General features: G+C 38.8%; 1 protein-coding gene across 1 annotated transcript in view; it reads right to left on the bottom strand.

Moving 5' to 3' along the window:
• The window catches only part of SEPSECS (Sep (O-phosphoserine) tRNA:Sec (selenocysteine) tRNA synthase), a 35,676-nt gene extending 26,480 nt beyond the window's left edge, over window positions 1–9,196 (bottom strand). The window contains exons 1-5 of the mRNA XM_060147336.1: window positions 9,001–9,196; window positions 8,035–8,189; window positions 6,076–6,194; window positions 5,569–5,727; window positions 3,034–3,187 (exon numbers count right to left, since the gene is read on the bottom strand). Coding sequence (XP_060003319.1) covers window positions 3,034–3,187; window positions 5,569–5,727; window positions 6,076–6,194; window positions 8,035–8,189; window positions 9,001–9,114 — 701 coding nt within the window. The 5' untranslated portion in view covers window positions 9,115–9,196. The remainder of the gene's footprint in view (window positions 1–3,033; window positions 3,188–5,568; window positions 5,728–6,075; window positions 6,195–8,034; window positions 8,190–9,000) is intronic.
• Between the last annotated feature and the right edge of the window lie 8,065 nt (window positions 9,197–17,261).

Genomic DNA, 17,261 nt, shown 5'->3' with positions numbered 1-17,261 from the left:
TGTCTACAGTATAAAAAATCTGGAAGTAAAGCATTTTGAGAGAATAAAAATTATTTCTCAGATAAATGTACTACAAATATATATTATATGGTTTACTTATCAACTTACACAGAATACATTTTCCTTTTTTAGTAGCTGTGCATTAATATGTTTTTAAACTACAAACAGAACTAACATTATTCTATTCAACTGTCAGAAGTTTTCAATTTACTTCCCTAAAAGTTTTATGAATTAAAAACTTATTTTATCACTCATTTTCATAAACCTCACAAATCAAGCAGAAAACTAATCAGGTTTTGTTTTTAACAAAATGGACCTTCTGGGATACACACAAGTATTTTCTTCATAAAAGGCACTTTCACATGTTTGTGTTCTAATGAAAGTATTCCTTGATAACAAGCTTCCTTGAGAGTAAGGCAGTATAATAACATAAAGTACTATTTTTTTTAAATCACTTGAGTAGTTTTAAATATTCTGAATTGATCAAATTTGCTAATATTTTCATTGTGTATGAGAAAGGCAAAGAGAAGCAGAAAAAATATTTTCCATGTGAATCAGATTGTATTCTAACTTAGAAGCCAATTTAAGGTGTTTCTCAATTTGAAGAAATGATGCTCTTCTTTTTTTTAACATTTTCTTCGATTTTGCCCCACAATACTCTCTGTCCAGTTAACTAATAAAGACAATATATATGTTCAAATTAAGACTATAAAGGAATTAAACTTAAAGAAATCAAAATGTATTTTTAAATTTAATAAAATCAGAAATTCAAACATATTACTAATAACTGAGCATCACCATTTTCCTAAAGTTCACTCTAATCAGAAACATTCATTATGTAACACCACCAAAAAATAGTATATGAGAATTCTATTGACTGAAAAAAAAACTTTTTGATTTTTTCCAAAGGAGAAAATGCATGTAAAATGTACTTAGCACTATACCAGGCATACTGTAAACATTCCAAAACAGTTATTCAAAATGATACAGATGGCCAATGGGCACATGAAGAGATGCTCAACATCGCTAAGTATTAGAGAGATGCAAATCAAAACTACAATGAGGTATCACCTCACACCAGTCAGAATGGCCTTCATTAAAAAGTCTACAATTAATAAATGCTGGAGAAGGTGTGGAGAAAAGGGAACCCTCCTATGCTGTTGGTGGGAATGTAAACTGGTACAGCTACTATGGAAAAGACTATGGAGGTTCCTTAAAAAAACTAAAAACAGAGTAGCCATAGGATCCAACAATCCCAATCCTGGGCATATACACAGACAAAATTCTAATTCAAAAAGATACATGCACCCCTATATTCATAACAGCACTAGGTACAATAGCCGAGATATGGAAGCAACCTAAATGTGCATCTACAGATGAATGGATAAAGATGTGGTCTGTATATATAACAGAATACTACTCAGACATAAAAAAGAATGAAATAATGACATTTGCAGCAACATGGACAGACCTAGAGATTACCATACAAAGAGAAGTCAGACAGAGAAAAACAAATACCATTTGCTATCACTTATATGTGGAATGTAAAATATGATACAAATGAACTTACAAAACAGAAACAGACTCACAGACACAGAAAACAAATTTATGGTTACCAAAAGGGAAAGAGGCTAGGGGAGGGATAAATTAGGAGTCTGGGATTAGCAGATACAAACTACTGTATATAAAATAAACAAACCACAAGGTCATACTGTATAGCACAGGGAACTATATTCAATACCCTATAATAAACCATAATGAAAAAGATACAAAAAAGAATATATATATATGTATGTGTGTATATATGTTATATAGATATATACATATACATCTATATGTATAACTGAATCACTTTGCTGTACACCAGAAACTAACACAACACCGCAAATCAACTATACATCAATTAAAAATACGTCAATTAAAAAAAAGTTAGTCAAAATGAAACAAAAACAAAGATATCCTCAAGGATAAATAATTTAACTAATACAAATATTCATATGGTGTTTTTAGAAATGTAATTTATTTCAACCACATTAAAATTTTTCTAGATAGCAAAAACATCAATGAAGAAAGACTAAAGATGCTTATTTAATATTTAAATACAAATTTAAAATTTGATTGATAAATAATGAATAAACAACTAAAGCATATGCAACATGATCTGAAAATAGAATCCAGACTCATGAATGAAGCAAGGTAAATTTTCAAGAGCAGGGTTTTAAAATTGTCTCTTAAAGTCTGCCTATAGTAAAAGCTAACATGCATTAATTACTGCCAAATTATATGACTCCATGAATTAAAATCAAAGTATAACTTGATGCTATGAAAATAGTCCAAAGCAATAGTTTTTTCACAAATTATTAGCACTTCTGTTCAAAATGTTAAAATGAAACCAACAGTTGCTGTCAAAACTAGAAATATTTATTACTATACCTAAGCCTACTACATTTTCAGAATAAAAATTTGCAGCCATCCTTCAGAAAAGCAAACGTTTGCCTTTTTAAAAAAATTTTTCTTAAATATCTGCATTTTTCTCAAAATGCAAAGACAATTATATACCTAACTGTATATCTGGGTTAGTCTTGCAATTAAAAAAAAATTAGAGGACAATAATTCTAAAATTTTCTCTTTAAAATCTGTTAATACTGATAGTTCCTATATATGAAAACTAATTGTAAGATCAAAGTGGAGATGGCAATAAAAACAAGTAGGTAAATCCAAAATTTAGCTTAGAGATTTCTATTAAACAATAAGGAAAAAGATGCAAGATGTCCAGAAACATAAAGAAGAGCAAGAAAACAGAGATGCTCTGCATCTACTCAGGTGATAAAAGGATCTCCACTTGGTACTAGTTGTTTTTCCTTCTTCTATATCTAATTTTTATTTTCCCAAGCCATTATGTTGTTTCTTCAACAGTCCATTCACGTAGTATTTACTGCCAAATGTTATTTAGACATCTTTGAGAATTAGTATAAGTGCATTTTATGTAAAAGACTAATGAACACTGAAGGACAATATTCACAAAGCATTTACCTATCAGGCACCCTTGGAGCAAAACAGGATGTAGTAGAATGAACACAAAGAACGTAATCAGGCCCAAGTTCGTGGACTTTAGCCTCCACTGCTTTCAGGTCTGTGCGTAGCTCGTCACCTTCTAAAACGTTCTCTATCACCACAGGCTCAAAACCTAACCAAGTCAACCAGAAACCAAAATGTTAGTATAAACTGAAATAAGGGGAGATTGTGGACTCTACGAAGCAGTGCTATTCTACACAAAAACTCTTAAACATTTATTCTAGTCAATGAACCCTTCTCTAATAATAAAGACCTGGCTTAATACCAGCATGAGTCAAAGGCAGGTCAAGGGCTTCCCTGGTGGCGCAGTGGTTGACAGTGCGCCTGCCGATGCAGGGGACACAGGTTCGTGCCCCGGTCCGGGAAGATCCCACATGCCACGGAGCGGCATCTAGACCACAATTAGGACCACAAATCTACTTAACATTTTGATATGACATGAAAGACTAATTCTGGGAAGTAAGGAAGCAAATGTTAAATAGAGGCCTACAAAAGTAATAAAGAGTCACTGATGACAAAAAGGGTCACTTAGCCCAGTTCAATTTCAGTCCATAGAAAAGTAAATCTACTCATTCTCTGGCAACATTTAAGTTTTATTTTAAATTTCTCTTTATTTCAGAGATGAACAAAAATAATAGCTCAAGTATTGAAACAAATCACAATCTTCAACTTAATGTTTTACCTTTAAAGAAAAATACAAGACATTTTAGTAGACCTATCTCATAGCTTACAAAAGCCTTCTATAATTTAAATATAAAAATTGTCTTGCACGCGAGTTATGTACTCACATCTTCAGTCTTCTCAAATACCAGATCTAGCAGCAGGCTAGATTTGTGGATTTAAGAGCTATGAGGGATTCAGAAACCACTTAGCTCAACTCACTCACTTCAAAGATAAGGGAGTCAAAGTTTAGGAAGATTAAGTGCCTTCCCCAAGGTCACATAGCAATTTAAAGCAAAGTTACAGGCAAGTAGTCTTCTGTTTTAGAATCCACGTCAAGTTGTCCGCATTCTATCTACAGAAATATAAAACTTCAGCCACTATAAAATCATCAATTCATATATGGTGGTCCACAGAACTCTAGGTTTCATATCTATACAGCTATTCAAACAAAGAAAATTTTACTTAAATAAGTAACTTCCTAAGGACAGTTAATTCTCTATTATTTCTCAAATTCTCTACACTCAACCCTATTTTTGTTTTCAAACAACTATGATGCAAGTTTTTGGATTTTTTTAAGAATACAACCATCTTGCTTCCTAAGAACATAACACAGTCCAAGTCATAACATCATTTGGAAAAAGTTTACAGTTTTTCAATATGCCAATCTTTCTCTAAGTTTGGTTATCAGTTCTTTGGTTAATAGTTGGCAAATTAACGGACTTGACAGCTTTATGCCACTTAAAATAAACCTTTTAAAAGTCTACCCATTTCTGCTATATGTCCTTATTATGAATCCCTTTACACGAGTTTCTTTAGGATTATTTATGCAGTTTAATTACAGCCCAATACTGTTCATTTCATACAACAGACTGAGGCCATTCAAAAAATAACTTTAAATTCTCAAATTCAACTTGACCTAAGCAAGCCAAATACTAAAATACCAACTTAAAGTTTTTGTCTCATCTATACTCAATGATGCCTGTATCCTCGTACTTTGATTCATGGTAATTATTTACGTGTACTCCACTCATGTATACAGAACAAACATTCCTGAAGCACCTCTTATGCTCCAGGGATTATTGTTGGGCATTTCGTATGTCATCCCACTTAATTCTGAAAACAGTCTTCTGAGGCAGGTAATCATATCCCCATTTTAAAGAATAGGGACATACGACATAACACTTCCACTTCTTAGAGTGTACTGAAAAGAATTCAAAGCAGGGACTCAGACAGGTATTTGTACCTCCATGTTAATAGCAGCATTATTCACCACAGCCAAAAGGTGGAAGCAACCCAACCCAAGTGTGCACCAGTGAATGAATGAATGAACAAACAAAATGTGGGATATATATACAATGGGAGTCCTAAAAAAGGAAAGAAATTCTGGCACATGCTATAACATGGATGAACCTTAAAGACATTACGCTAAGTCAAATAAACCAGTCACAAAAGGACAAATATTCTATAATTCCACCTATATGAAGGACAAATTTATAGAGACAGAAAGTAGAATAGTGATTGCTAAGGACTGAGGGTGGTGGGGAGGGGAGAGTTATTGTTTAATAGGTAGAGTTTCAGTTTCAGAGGATGAAAAAGTTCTGTAGCGAGATGGCAGTGATGGTCCACAACAAGAGGAATGTAGTTAATGTCAAGGAACTATACACTTATAAATGTTTTGTTAAAAGGGTAAATTTTGTTATGTATATTTTACCACAATAAAAAGAAGGAATAGGAACAGGTTTAGTTTCTTTTTCATTTATCTAGCTCTATATAAAAAGTTTGAATTTTCTGTGACATTGAAAAACATATACGTTACTTCTCTTCTTTTACCTGCAGTGATCATGGATTTAAAGCAGGACTTCTGGTCTATTCGTGGCCATATAATGTACTTTGCTTTTGGTCTTTTGTGTCGTAATGTTAAGAAACACAGGGTTAGACTCATACCAGTTGCCATCGGAACTACAAAGCAGTTGGTCACTGTATGGACACCTACAAATAAGAAGAAAAACAGAAATTAGTTATTCCACTAAAAAAACAGCATCCTTCTTAAAGAAATGATATACTTCTATCAAATAAAAAGAGTTAACAGACTTAGTGCTTATTCTTCTGTACTCACACTCAGGAAGCTCACTGCTAAATTCATCCTCCAGGCTTATGGCTCTGATTTTCTATCTTATTCTAAAAGTTTTATATATATATATATATATATATATATATATATATGTCTTTTCAAAAGCCATTTTATACTCTTTTTGGAGAGAAGCATTAATAAAAGAAATTAGGCAAAGGTTTGTGTGACTGGTCAGCCAAAAGTATTATGATTAACACAGTACATACCAGCCAACTTTATGATGTCCAGGACCAAAGAATTGGTAATTTTGTTCAAAAGGCTAGAACCTGCAGCTTTGGGTTGCACAGCAGAAATATCACCCGATCGTCCAATTCCATGAATGAACCTAAGCAAAAAATGGCCAAAAACTGGACAAAAATATTCAGTGTTCTAAGTAATCCACTGTATAAGTATACAAATACAATAACCAAATAAACACTATACTTGACTATTAATAATGTGAAAATATCTAATTAAATCAAAACAAATTCATCAAGTATGCTGTGGTAGCCAGTCTTCATGATGGACACCATCAATTCCTTTTCTCCCTATGCCCATATGCCACTGCCACACCAAGAGATGGGGTCTAATTCCTCTCTACCTGAATCTGGGCTGGCCTTAGTGACTTGCTTGGTCTGGAAGAATCTAGCAGAAGTGATGGTCTGGAACTTCTGAGCTAGGTCATAAGAAGCCTTATAGCTTCCATCTGGCCTCTTGAAGGGTTTGCTCAAGGGGAGGTAGGGGGCAGGGGGTCCTCTCTTCAAAGCCAGCTGCTATGCTGGGGAAAGCCCAAGCCAAGCCACTTGGAGAGGTCATCTGAGCTCCCAGCCATCTGAGTGACTCAACTTGGATAAACTGCCCAGTTGAACCTTCAGATGACTAAACCCTCAGCCAACACCTGACTGTACTACATGAGAGACCTGAAGCAATAATCACCTGCTGAGTCCAGGTAACCTGTCAGAGGTAACAATAAATGACTGTTTTAAGCCACTATGTTTTGAGGTGGTTTGTTATACAGCAATAGAAAACCAGGATATATGCAACATTAAATTCTCTTCTTTCTTCCCATTTCCCTAATCAGAGCAGTGAGCTAACTTCTAACAGGGATGAGCTGATGTTTCAAATACTGCCTTAAGTTTAGAAGAAGTACATGCTCCTTGAAAATTAGTGTGCAAATCCACTCATTTTAAATTTAATCATGTTATACACTATTTAAAGATACCTCTGAATACACTTCAAAATCAAAAATCTGTTTGTCATTTATAGTTGCCTAGATCAGAAATTCTGCACACTGGAATTATCACAGAACACGTGTCACACTCTATTACCACTGCAACCTCACATACTAAGCATTTTTTTACATATATTATCAACCATGTTATCACCTTATTTTTAACCATTAGTTTTTCATCCAGGTCATTCATTCATTATCATTAGTTTTGACTGCAATAGTTTCGGCTGAAATAAAATTCTACTATTCCTAGGAAACTTTCATCATGATTTAAAATCATGGAAGACGGGAGTTTTAAAGATTTTACCTATATTTCACAGAAAGGTTGGAGAACAGAGAAATGATCATATTTGGAACCACTAACAACTAAATGGTTATCAGAATTGATGAAAAGCTTTCTGAATAATGCAAAAGAAAAAAGTGACTTAATAATCTAAAATTATAATATACCTTTCCTACATCTACTGCAACAAGATATTTATAAAATGGGATTCAGTTTAGATGCAGATGAATGACGTTAAAGTTCTATAAATATACCATTCTCTAAAAAAACTTGCCATGTTAGAAAAGAAACATGGAAAACTATAAACAACCTTAGCATATTTTAAACTCTTAACAACCAAATAGGTTTATTAGGTTAAACACTCTTAACAGAATGTATAGACAGTACAAACATTCTTAACAGAACGTACAGCCAGTATCCTTAATCACCCAGAAGCTGACAGGGTATAACCACCTCATATTAGAACTTTTACCCTATTGTCCTGAAAAGCACCTACTCAGGTACATTGTTTCCATCTCCCTGTGGCATCTAGTTCACATGCCCATTTAAATAAGAAGTAGGTTACAAACGGACATTTTATAATTTAATATGATTAATACTGCCACTATTGTTTTTAACAAAAAAAAAAGAAAAAAGGGAAAAGGAAATACTTTGTACTTAAAAAAATCATACCTGTAATGTCGCCGAGCAACTAATGCAGATGCCACTCTCCCTTCCCTTTCTCCCACACCACAATTGCCCAGGAAATTGTTGCTATCCATGATTGCAAGTTCATGTAAAAAGAGCTCAAGTGTACTTTCATCCCAACCATCCTCTGGACACTTGCCCTTAAGAAAAAAGAAAACAAAAAAAGGCTTATGACTATATTTAAAAAACCATCATTCCCCAGAACCCTACTTCAATGAACTTTAAAACTTTTCCATGCACATTTTGCCATGCTCCTTGTTTTCTAAAATTCAGACATAAATTCAGCACTCTGAAGAAACTCTGAATAGGCAAAATGTTTGTGTTACACTATATTACAATTATCCACACGATGCTGTGAGAAGTGATGAGAAATACAATGAGATTACTCAGGTTTAAAGTTGCAGTTAAAAGTAACTGAAAACGAATAAACCTTATTTTCAACTAGGATTTTTCACACCAGGGTGTTAGAACTAGGGTTGTCAAACTTTAGTAACATTAAAATTCAGGATGCTGGCAAGAACGAGACCTGTGAAGTTCCTCAGCAACACCTGCTTCGAGTTAGTATATCGTAGTTTATAAATATCATGTGTTCCCCAGGAGTAGTGAAAGATGAAAGACACGAACTTTGCCCTATCCGCAAACGAAAAAGTAAATCATGCCGGCCTTCCCCTCGCTTCCCCAACCCGAAGTTAGAAAAAAAAGGGCTCGACGTTCCGAACTCCCCACATCCCCTAATAACACTCTCTGGGTTTTTGCCAGCATTGGCGAGGCTGAGAAGGAGCTGAGCGGCGCAAGCCGGCATATGGCATGCCCAGCTGCGAAAGACTCTGGGGACAGGGCTCAACCAGCAAACGCGAGCAGGTGAGGCAGGTCCTGGAACTAACAGGGGCGCTGGGCGGAGCCGGAGCCTGGGGGGCGCGGCAGCTGGGGAGGGACCCGAAAGCTCGGTACCTTCTCCAGAAGCAGCCGTATGAGGTGCTCGTGCGAGCGGCGGGCCTCACAGCCCTGCCGCACGTAAGCCGGCGACACCAGCCGCTCGCCCGCCGCGAAGCTCTCGCGGTTCATGTCCGCAGTGGCGACTGCTGCCGGAGAACTAACACACGCTGGACACACTCCGAAACCAGGAGGCGACTCGCCGCCTGGACGGTACGGGAAGGCCTTGGGACAAACATCTACGTCTCGCTCTCGCACATGCGCAAACCGCTCCAAATAGCGTGCCAGGAGCGGAAGGATTTGAGCATGCGCAGAGGTGTCAGGATGTTTGGCGGGCTTCAGGCAGTACAGAAAACGAGCCCCGCCTCCCTGCATCTGATTGGTCCAGTTAAACACTAGTGTGCCTGAGACCGTCTTGAAGGAAGGACTTTTCTTCTGTGAGGAGGAGCTGAGGAGTCAGGGCAAAGTGCGTGGCGTCTCTGAAGAAAACATTTCTGAAGTTACTCTGTGTTCCACTCTTGTTGAATGATGAGCTCTGGGAGTCTGTGCTTCAGCCTTACTCAGGTCGTGTTTCTCAGATTCCTGAACCGTTTATCCTTACCCTCATACATCTCAACATTTACAGTTGCCTGGCAACCCCATTTTTTTAAAAATTTATTTTATTTATTTATTTATTTTTGGCTGTGTTGGGTCTTCGTTGCTGCGCCCGGGCCCCCTCTAGTTGCAGCGAGCGGGGGCCACCCTTCGTTGCGGTGCGCGGGCCTCTCATTGCGGTGGCCTCTCTTGTGGCGGAGCACGGGCTCCAGGCGCGCGGGCTTCAGTAGTTGTGGCACGCGGGCTCAGTAGTTGTGGCTTGCGGGCTCTAGAGTGCAGGCTCCGTAGTCGTGATGCACGGGCCTAGTTGCTCCAAGGCATGTGGGATCCTCCCGGACCAGGGCTTGAACCCGTGTCCCCTGCACTGTCAGGCGGATTCCCAACCACTGCGCCACCAATGAAGTCCCCCCCCTCTTTTTTTTTTGACCGCACCACCTGGCATGGGGGAATCTCAGTTCCTCAACCAGGGATTGAACCAGTGCCCCCAGCAGGGGAAGCGTGGGGTACTAACCACTGGACTGCCAGGCAATTCCCTGGCGACCCCATTTGAAATAGTGGTGCCCCACTCCTTTTCTCCTTTGCATTACAGAATTTTGGGTCATAGCACTTATCATTCACCTCCTGATATAACAGACATTTGTTTATACACACACACGCACACACACACACACACACACCTATGAATGTAAACTCTCTGAAAGGCAGGGCCTTGGTGTTTGCTGCTATACTCCACGAACACCTAGAAAAGTGCCCAGAATATAGAAGGGGCTTAAAAAAATTTTTAATACTGAATTAATGAATTAGTTTCACTATTCAACAACCCAGCCCTAGGTGCCTGAGATACAGAAATGAAAAGGCAGATTCCCTGCCTTTGATTTCCTCCTAATCTTCCCTTTAGGTGAGCCTACAGTAATTTCTGAAATCACTCTTATCTAGTGGTATGCTGGGGCCCACTTGCACTGGTTCATACTTGCTTGCAAGAGCTGATTGTTAAAAAAATGTTCAGTAATTTTGTGATTTTACAATTAAGCCAATTGTATTAAAAGCAAAAGTAGTAAATAGTCATCACTTCCTAATTATTTTACTACATTTTACTATTATCTCTGCTCTTGAGATTATTTACATCTGTTGTACCTGAATAGTGGAAATAAAATATATTGGCATCCTACTGCCCATCTCTTTCCAACTCCCTTTTTTAGTGTTATCATGTTGGTAGCTTGAAACTGGCTGTGGTAGGAGTATTTACACCGTGGAAATCAGAAAACTCTACAAATCGGCTCTTACCTTCCCCCCATACACCACTCCCCTAGGACTCAGTTGTTTAACATGTACCAACTCACCACTATTCCTACTGCATGTTCCCAGGGCATCCTGCCATTTATCAGCCATAGTGCTTGTCAAATTCCATTTCAATTGTTAATGTTTTGCCTTCCTCAACTAGACTGTGAGCTCCTGGTTGACAAGGGCTATATTTGACATCTGTGTTCAAAGCACAGCTCGGAACACTATGTAATAGACATTCAACAGCTTCCCCTTGCCAACAGCCTCCAATCAGAGCACACCTGAACCCTTCCTCTTTTTCACCATAAAGCTTTTCCCTCTCCCCTGCCTGCCTCTGAGTCTGCCAAATGCAAGTGGTAGTAACTAAGTCTCCTGCACTACCAAGTTCTGAATAAATAGTCTCTGTTTGTTACTTGGATGGTCTACATTACTTTCCACAGTTTTCCTGAAGACTCCACTGAGACACGGACTGCACTGTCCATCACCATGGACCCCAGCCTTCAGCCAGATGAGGTTCTCACAGAGACCGTAGTGCCTTGCGCCTTCTTGCTGTCAAGTCCGTGCCAACATGGTAAGTCAGTGCTGAATCTGAGCTCCACTATTTTTGTGTTGAGTTCCTCAGCTATTTATTCTAAGTGTGGTACCCAGGTTTTGTTATTGCTTCCGATTTTGTTTGACATCCTTGGTGGAATCAGACCATTCTTTTTCATGCTTTTTGGTTCTCTTTGGTACTTCTGTTTTGTATTGAGCTGTCTGAAAGTGTGGTCATAAGAAGAAGAATCATGGGGTAGAACACAGGCATAGGCCCTGTAAGCTTGTTGTCTGAGCCAGCCTCACAGACTGATGAGTTTGCTGTTCTTACCAGACCGGCATACATTTGGACAAACTTCGTTGTGAGTCACCAGTAAAACTGGATGAGGTTCTCCTTTCCTCTTGATTTTTTGTCCTGAGAGCTTGCCTTTGATCAAGAGGGAGTTCACTCTAATTTTCCACCTGCCAAGGGGCACAGATTGTTGGGTCTGTGTTCAGAGGGGTCTTGAAACATGAAGAGAACAAACATCACTTTTAACCAACCATTGCCAGCTCTCCTGAGGTCATCAAAGCTTAAAACCTCTCCTCCTCTGGGAAAAATGGCTGCTGCTTATGTGTATTTTTATTACAATCCTAATACTGGTGCCTAGTTCTCTAAATGGCGTAATGTCAGCAGTGGGTATTTGGGCCTTCAGTGGCCACTCTGGGGAACATTTGACTTGAATACATATTTTATTTGATAGGCACCTTAGAAAAGAAAGGGAATTAAGATTTCTCAGGCCCAATGGGCAGCTGTGTTTGATTAGTATGCAGAAGCCTCCAAAGGAAATTCTGGTTCGAAAAGTATTTCGCTAAAAGATTCTGTAGCCAAAGCCAATGAGCAATTTAACAAACTATTTTTTTTAAGATTTTATCTTTTTAAAAAAATTATTTATGTATTTATTTTTGGCTGCATTGGGTCTTTGTTGCTGCGCGTGGGCTTTCTCTAGTTGCGGTGAGCGGGGGCTACTCTTCGTTGCGGTGCGCAGGCTTCTCATTGCGGTGGCTTCTCTTGTTGCAGAGCATGGGCCCTAGGCGCGCGGGCTTCAGTAGTTGTGGTACATGGGCTCAGTAGTTGTAGCTCGCGGGCTCTAGAGCGCAGGCTCAGTAGTTGTGGCACACAGGCTTAGTTGCTCCGCGGCATGTGGGATCCTCCTGGACCAGGGCTCGAACCCGTGTCCCCTGCATTGGCAGGCGATTCCTAACCACTGTGCCACCAGGGAAGTCCCAATTTAACAAACTTAAGCAACAATAAACTAGACTCCTTTCCTAGTAAATCCTCCTTATCCTGTTGCCTCCCTACATCCAGATGTCCCCCTTCTTCCTTGTGCTTGTGATCTCATCAACTCTTCCCTTCTCTTCCTCTTGTCCGCACCCCTTCCCTACTCCCAGAAACTCTCCTAAGAGTACAAAATGCCAGTTGCCTCTGAAGATCCTTCCCTCCTATGAGCCAGATATATGGGCCACTGCATAATTTAAACTTTGGACCCAAGATGAATTAAGAGCTATAATTAAGCATCTCTGCTGCCATATAAGACCAGCAACTATTCATAGGAGCATTTTAAATTAGTTTGGGTGCATATGATTCAGGGTTACCTAACCTATATCAACTTGTACACATGTTGGTCAGAACCTCAGAACCTCAGCTAGATCTTGGATGGCAAAGCTGATTGGATTGACCCAGAAAGGCATCTACAGAATCTCTCTTTCTACAATACACCTGTCCAAAAAAAAGGATCTAAAATATATATATATATATTTGAAAAGCAGGACAAAGGCTCCTAAAAGTACTGTAGTATCCCCAAACATTTCCAATAAAAATTTATTGTATGAACCATACAAACAGAAAAATGATGAAAATATAGGAGATTTCCATGATTTTCTAGTAGAAAATACCTTCTGACAACACTCAAGAGTTAATGAAGGTGCCAGTTGTAAAAGTAGTCCTTACATCTCATCTTGTCGATGGGGTTAAACCGGAAACTAGAAGCCTAATTCAAAAGTAGAAATTAGAACGAGAAGTAGCTCCTTTGCCTGAACTAAAACACCTGTCAGAACATTTTGAACAGCTTTAGATAAGCTCCAAAATAAACTAGAATCATGCAGACTCAGCAGCTAGGTGGCCCACTTCCCAAACAACTATTTTTGGCAAGGTAGATATTGTAAACAAAAAGGACACTGGAAAAAAAGAATGTCCCATCCTATAAAAGAAGAACCAAGATGAAGAAAATCCCTCAATTCTGATCTATGGGGGCGCTCTGAAAAAGGAAAACACTTTCAATATCCTGACTTACCCTTAAACACTCAACTTGAATAAATATAGATGGTCAACCTCATCAATTCCTGGTAGATAGAGATGCTACTCTTACTACATTAAACACCATCTTTGCTCAACCTCTTCCTCAGAGTAACCATACACACAAGTGACAGTTCTTTCAAATAACCCACAGATATTTCCTATCTCCCAGCCCTTAGCTGTAACACTTGAGCCCTTGAATAAAAAACATTCCTTCCTGCTCTGTGATACCACCCTGCAAATTTAATAGGGAGAGACTTACTTTGCAAATGGAACTGTAATATTAAATACACAACAGAACGACTGTTAAAGTTCCAGAGGACTCTTCTATTCATAATCAAGTTGTGTCTGTTCTAGATATACCTTTGCCTTCTCTATTATATTTGATGCATACCCCAGATAAAGGTCTTGACATCATACATGACATTCTATGACCTTAAAAGTCTCCTGACATAGAAAACTAATTAGAGCAGTAAATAGATCCCACCAAATATCCCCAATATCCCTTGAAGCCAGAAACAAAGGAAGGTTTCAAAGCTGTAGTTGAATGCCTTATATCCAAAGGTCTTCTTATATCCTTCACTAGCCCTTGTAACACTCAGTAAAGAAACCAAATGGATAAGGATATCAATTTCTTCAAGACCTCAGGACAATCAACAAAACTTATATCCCTCACTTCCCAGTGATACCTAACGCAAATACTATCTTGGCATCAATTCTACCTGAAGCTACTTGCTTTACTGTAGTGGACCTTTGCTTTGTCTTTTTTGATGTGCCTCTAGATCACATCTAGGACAGTCAATACCTTTTAGCCGTCACCTGAAGAAGATAACAGTATTCCTAGACAGTCATGCCCCAGAGGTTCACTGAAGCCCCCTCCTATTTTTCTCAGTTCCTCAAACAAGTCTTAACAGATCTAAATTTCCCGTGTTATTAAGTTCTGATACAATATGTAGATGATGTCTTACTTTATTCAAAGATTAAGAAAACTTGAAAAAGGATTCCATTTACTTGCTCTCAGTCTTAGAAGAAAAGGGACAAAGTTTCAACAGATAAACTGCAGTTTTTACAAAGCACAGTCCATTATTTAGGTCATGGGATATCTAAGGAGGGGAAAATGCTCTCTCTTGATAGACAAACAACTATTCAAACTTACCTTAGACCTCTCACAAAATAACAGTCTGACAGGATTTCTAGGTTTAACTGGATATTGCAGACAAATTTTTATAAGATTGCAATGCCTCTTTATGAGTTGACTAAGTTCTCAGTAAGAGACCTTTTCTGGGAACCCAGATATGGAACAGGCCTTCTGTAATATGAAGAAAGTTCTTCAGTAGATTCATTCACGGGCATTCCTAACTACAAAATTCCCTTTTGTCTATATGTGCATAAGTGAACTGGACAAGCCCTTGGGATTTTAATTCAACTTCATGGGAACCATCAAAAACCTATTGCCAGACCCTTGACCTGGTTGCAAAGATTTATTCCCCACGTCTTATAGTAATAGCTGCTGCTAAAAATAAATAAATAAATAATTGTTGAGGTTTCTGCTGAGCTAGTTCTAGGCCCCTTGCTTGACGTCATGGTTCCTCATACAGGACAGACATTACTACTGGCTAAGAACATGCAACACTTTTCAGCCAGCTGATTAACCTCCTATGACATTGTTACTCTTGTAGTCTCGCATTGCTAAGTATTCACCACTCCAACACTGAATTTGCCACTTTGCCAGAGGAATGTGAACCTCACAGTTGTCTTCCCTTTGCTAGGGAATGTTGTGTACGCATTCAAATGTATTAGAGAATGCCACTGAGAACCACAAACTAATATTATTTGTTGATGGCTCATACCTCAAAACTGAAACTGGAGGTTATCAAGCAGGATATACTATCACTAATTTAAGCTCTCCTTTGGAATGCAGTCCTCTGCCCAAGGTAAAAATCAGCCCAGATGCCAGAACTTATTGCACTTAATAGAGCTAGTCAGTTAACCAAAGACCAGAGAGTAAGCATGTATAGAAAGATAGAATGTATGCTTTTGGAATAGTACATGATTTTGAAAACAATACTGGAAATCTCATTTAAAAAATGGATGAGTGGGCTTCCCTGGTGGCGCAGTGGTTGGGAGTCCGCCTGCCGATGCAGGGGACACGGGTTCGTGCCCCGGTCCGGGAAGATCCCACGTGCCGCAGAGCGGCTGGGCCCGTGAGCCATGGCCACTGAGCCTGCGCGTCCGGAGCCTGTGCTCCGCGACGGGAGAGGCCACGACAGTGAGAGGCCCGCGTATTACGCCGCAAAAAAAAAAAAAAAAAAAAAAAAAGGATGAGTTAGGAAACTTTAGGTGCATTCCTACATCTTAGAGAGGTGGCTGTTATGAAAATGGAGGCTCATGCAGAAAGGGATAATATGGTAAAGAAAATGCTCTAGCAGATCATTGTGCCAAATAAGCAGCCTTAACCAATGTTATGATCCTATCTAAACCTCAAAGCATCAATCTATGGAGGTATTCAAAGAGGCCATTATAAATATCAGTGTTTAACCCCTGATTTTGAAAGGTAAAAATGGAAAAGCTCTGGCTGTACCTTTCACTAAGATAGTCTCTGGAACTCCCAAGATGGCTGCTTGGTGGCATCAGATGACTTCAAATGGAAAATAGCTAAGTTTCTCCATGAAGCTACTTATCATGATAGAGACAAATCGGTTGCTCTCTTAAATCAGGACTGATCAGGAAACTCTAAAATGTTAGCTGAGGTTATTTTCAGGTCACGTGTCACCAATCAACAACGTAATTCTGAAAAAAACCCATAAAGGTGGGACATAGCCTGGAACCAAAGCCTCAATCGCCTTTTGAACACCTTCAATTTATTGTTATGTCTATTTTAAAATATTTTTTAGTGATTGTATGTCTACTTTCAGGATGAGCTGCAGCATTTCCTTGCCAAAAAGCTATAGGCTTCACAGCTACTAAAAATCTGCTTGATTTTTATTTCTAACCTGGGGCATACCAATTTGTACGTAAGGTGACCAAGCACACACTTTATGGCAATCATTATAAAAGAATTCTGTAATGCATGACCCCTTACTCAAAAACTACATTGTCCTTACCACCCACAGTGTTCTGGAAATGTTGAAAGAACCGATAGCATCCTTAAGTTTAAATTAACAAAACTTTCAGAAATGTGTGCCATCACTTGGCCAAAGGTAATCCCACTCCCACTAGCCTTTATGGCCATATGGTCCATCCCCTTGGGGACACATCACACATCACATCAGTTATTCCCCTATGAATTGGCAACTGGAAGGCCCAAGCATTTAGGGATTTCACCTCTAATAATAGTCTCTGTACTGCTGCACACAGACATGAGAAAATATTGCAGGGACTCATGTACTATACCCCGTCCTATCACCAAGATCATTTTGCCATTATTCCCACAACGTCTTCCTAAACAGCCTCTTTGTCATCTTCGGCCAGGAGATTTCAGCTATTGGAAGAGATATAAGAGACAAACTGTTCTTGAACCTCATTGGTAAGGACCTTA

The sequence above is a fragment of the Lagenorhynchus albirostris genome, chromosome 4 (genome assembly GCF_949774975.1).
Source record: "Lagenorhynchus albirostris chromosome 4, mLagAlb1.1, whole genome shotgun sequence".
NCBI classification, from domain to species: domain Eukaryota; kingdom Metazoa; phylum Chordata; class Mammalia; order Artiodactyla; family Delphinidae; genus Lagenorhynchus; species Lagenorhynchus albirostris.
Note: the sequence above shows the minus strand (reverse complement) of the source record. Positions and strands in the feature narration are given on the sequence as shown.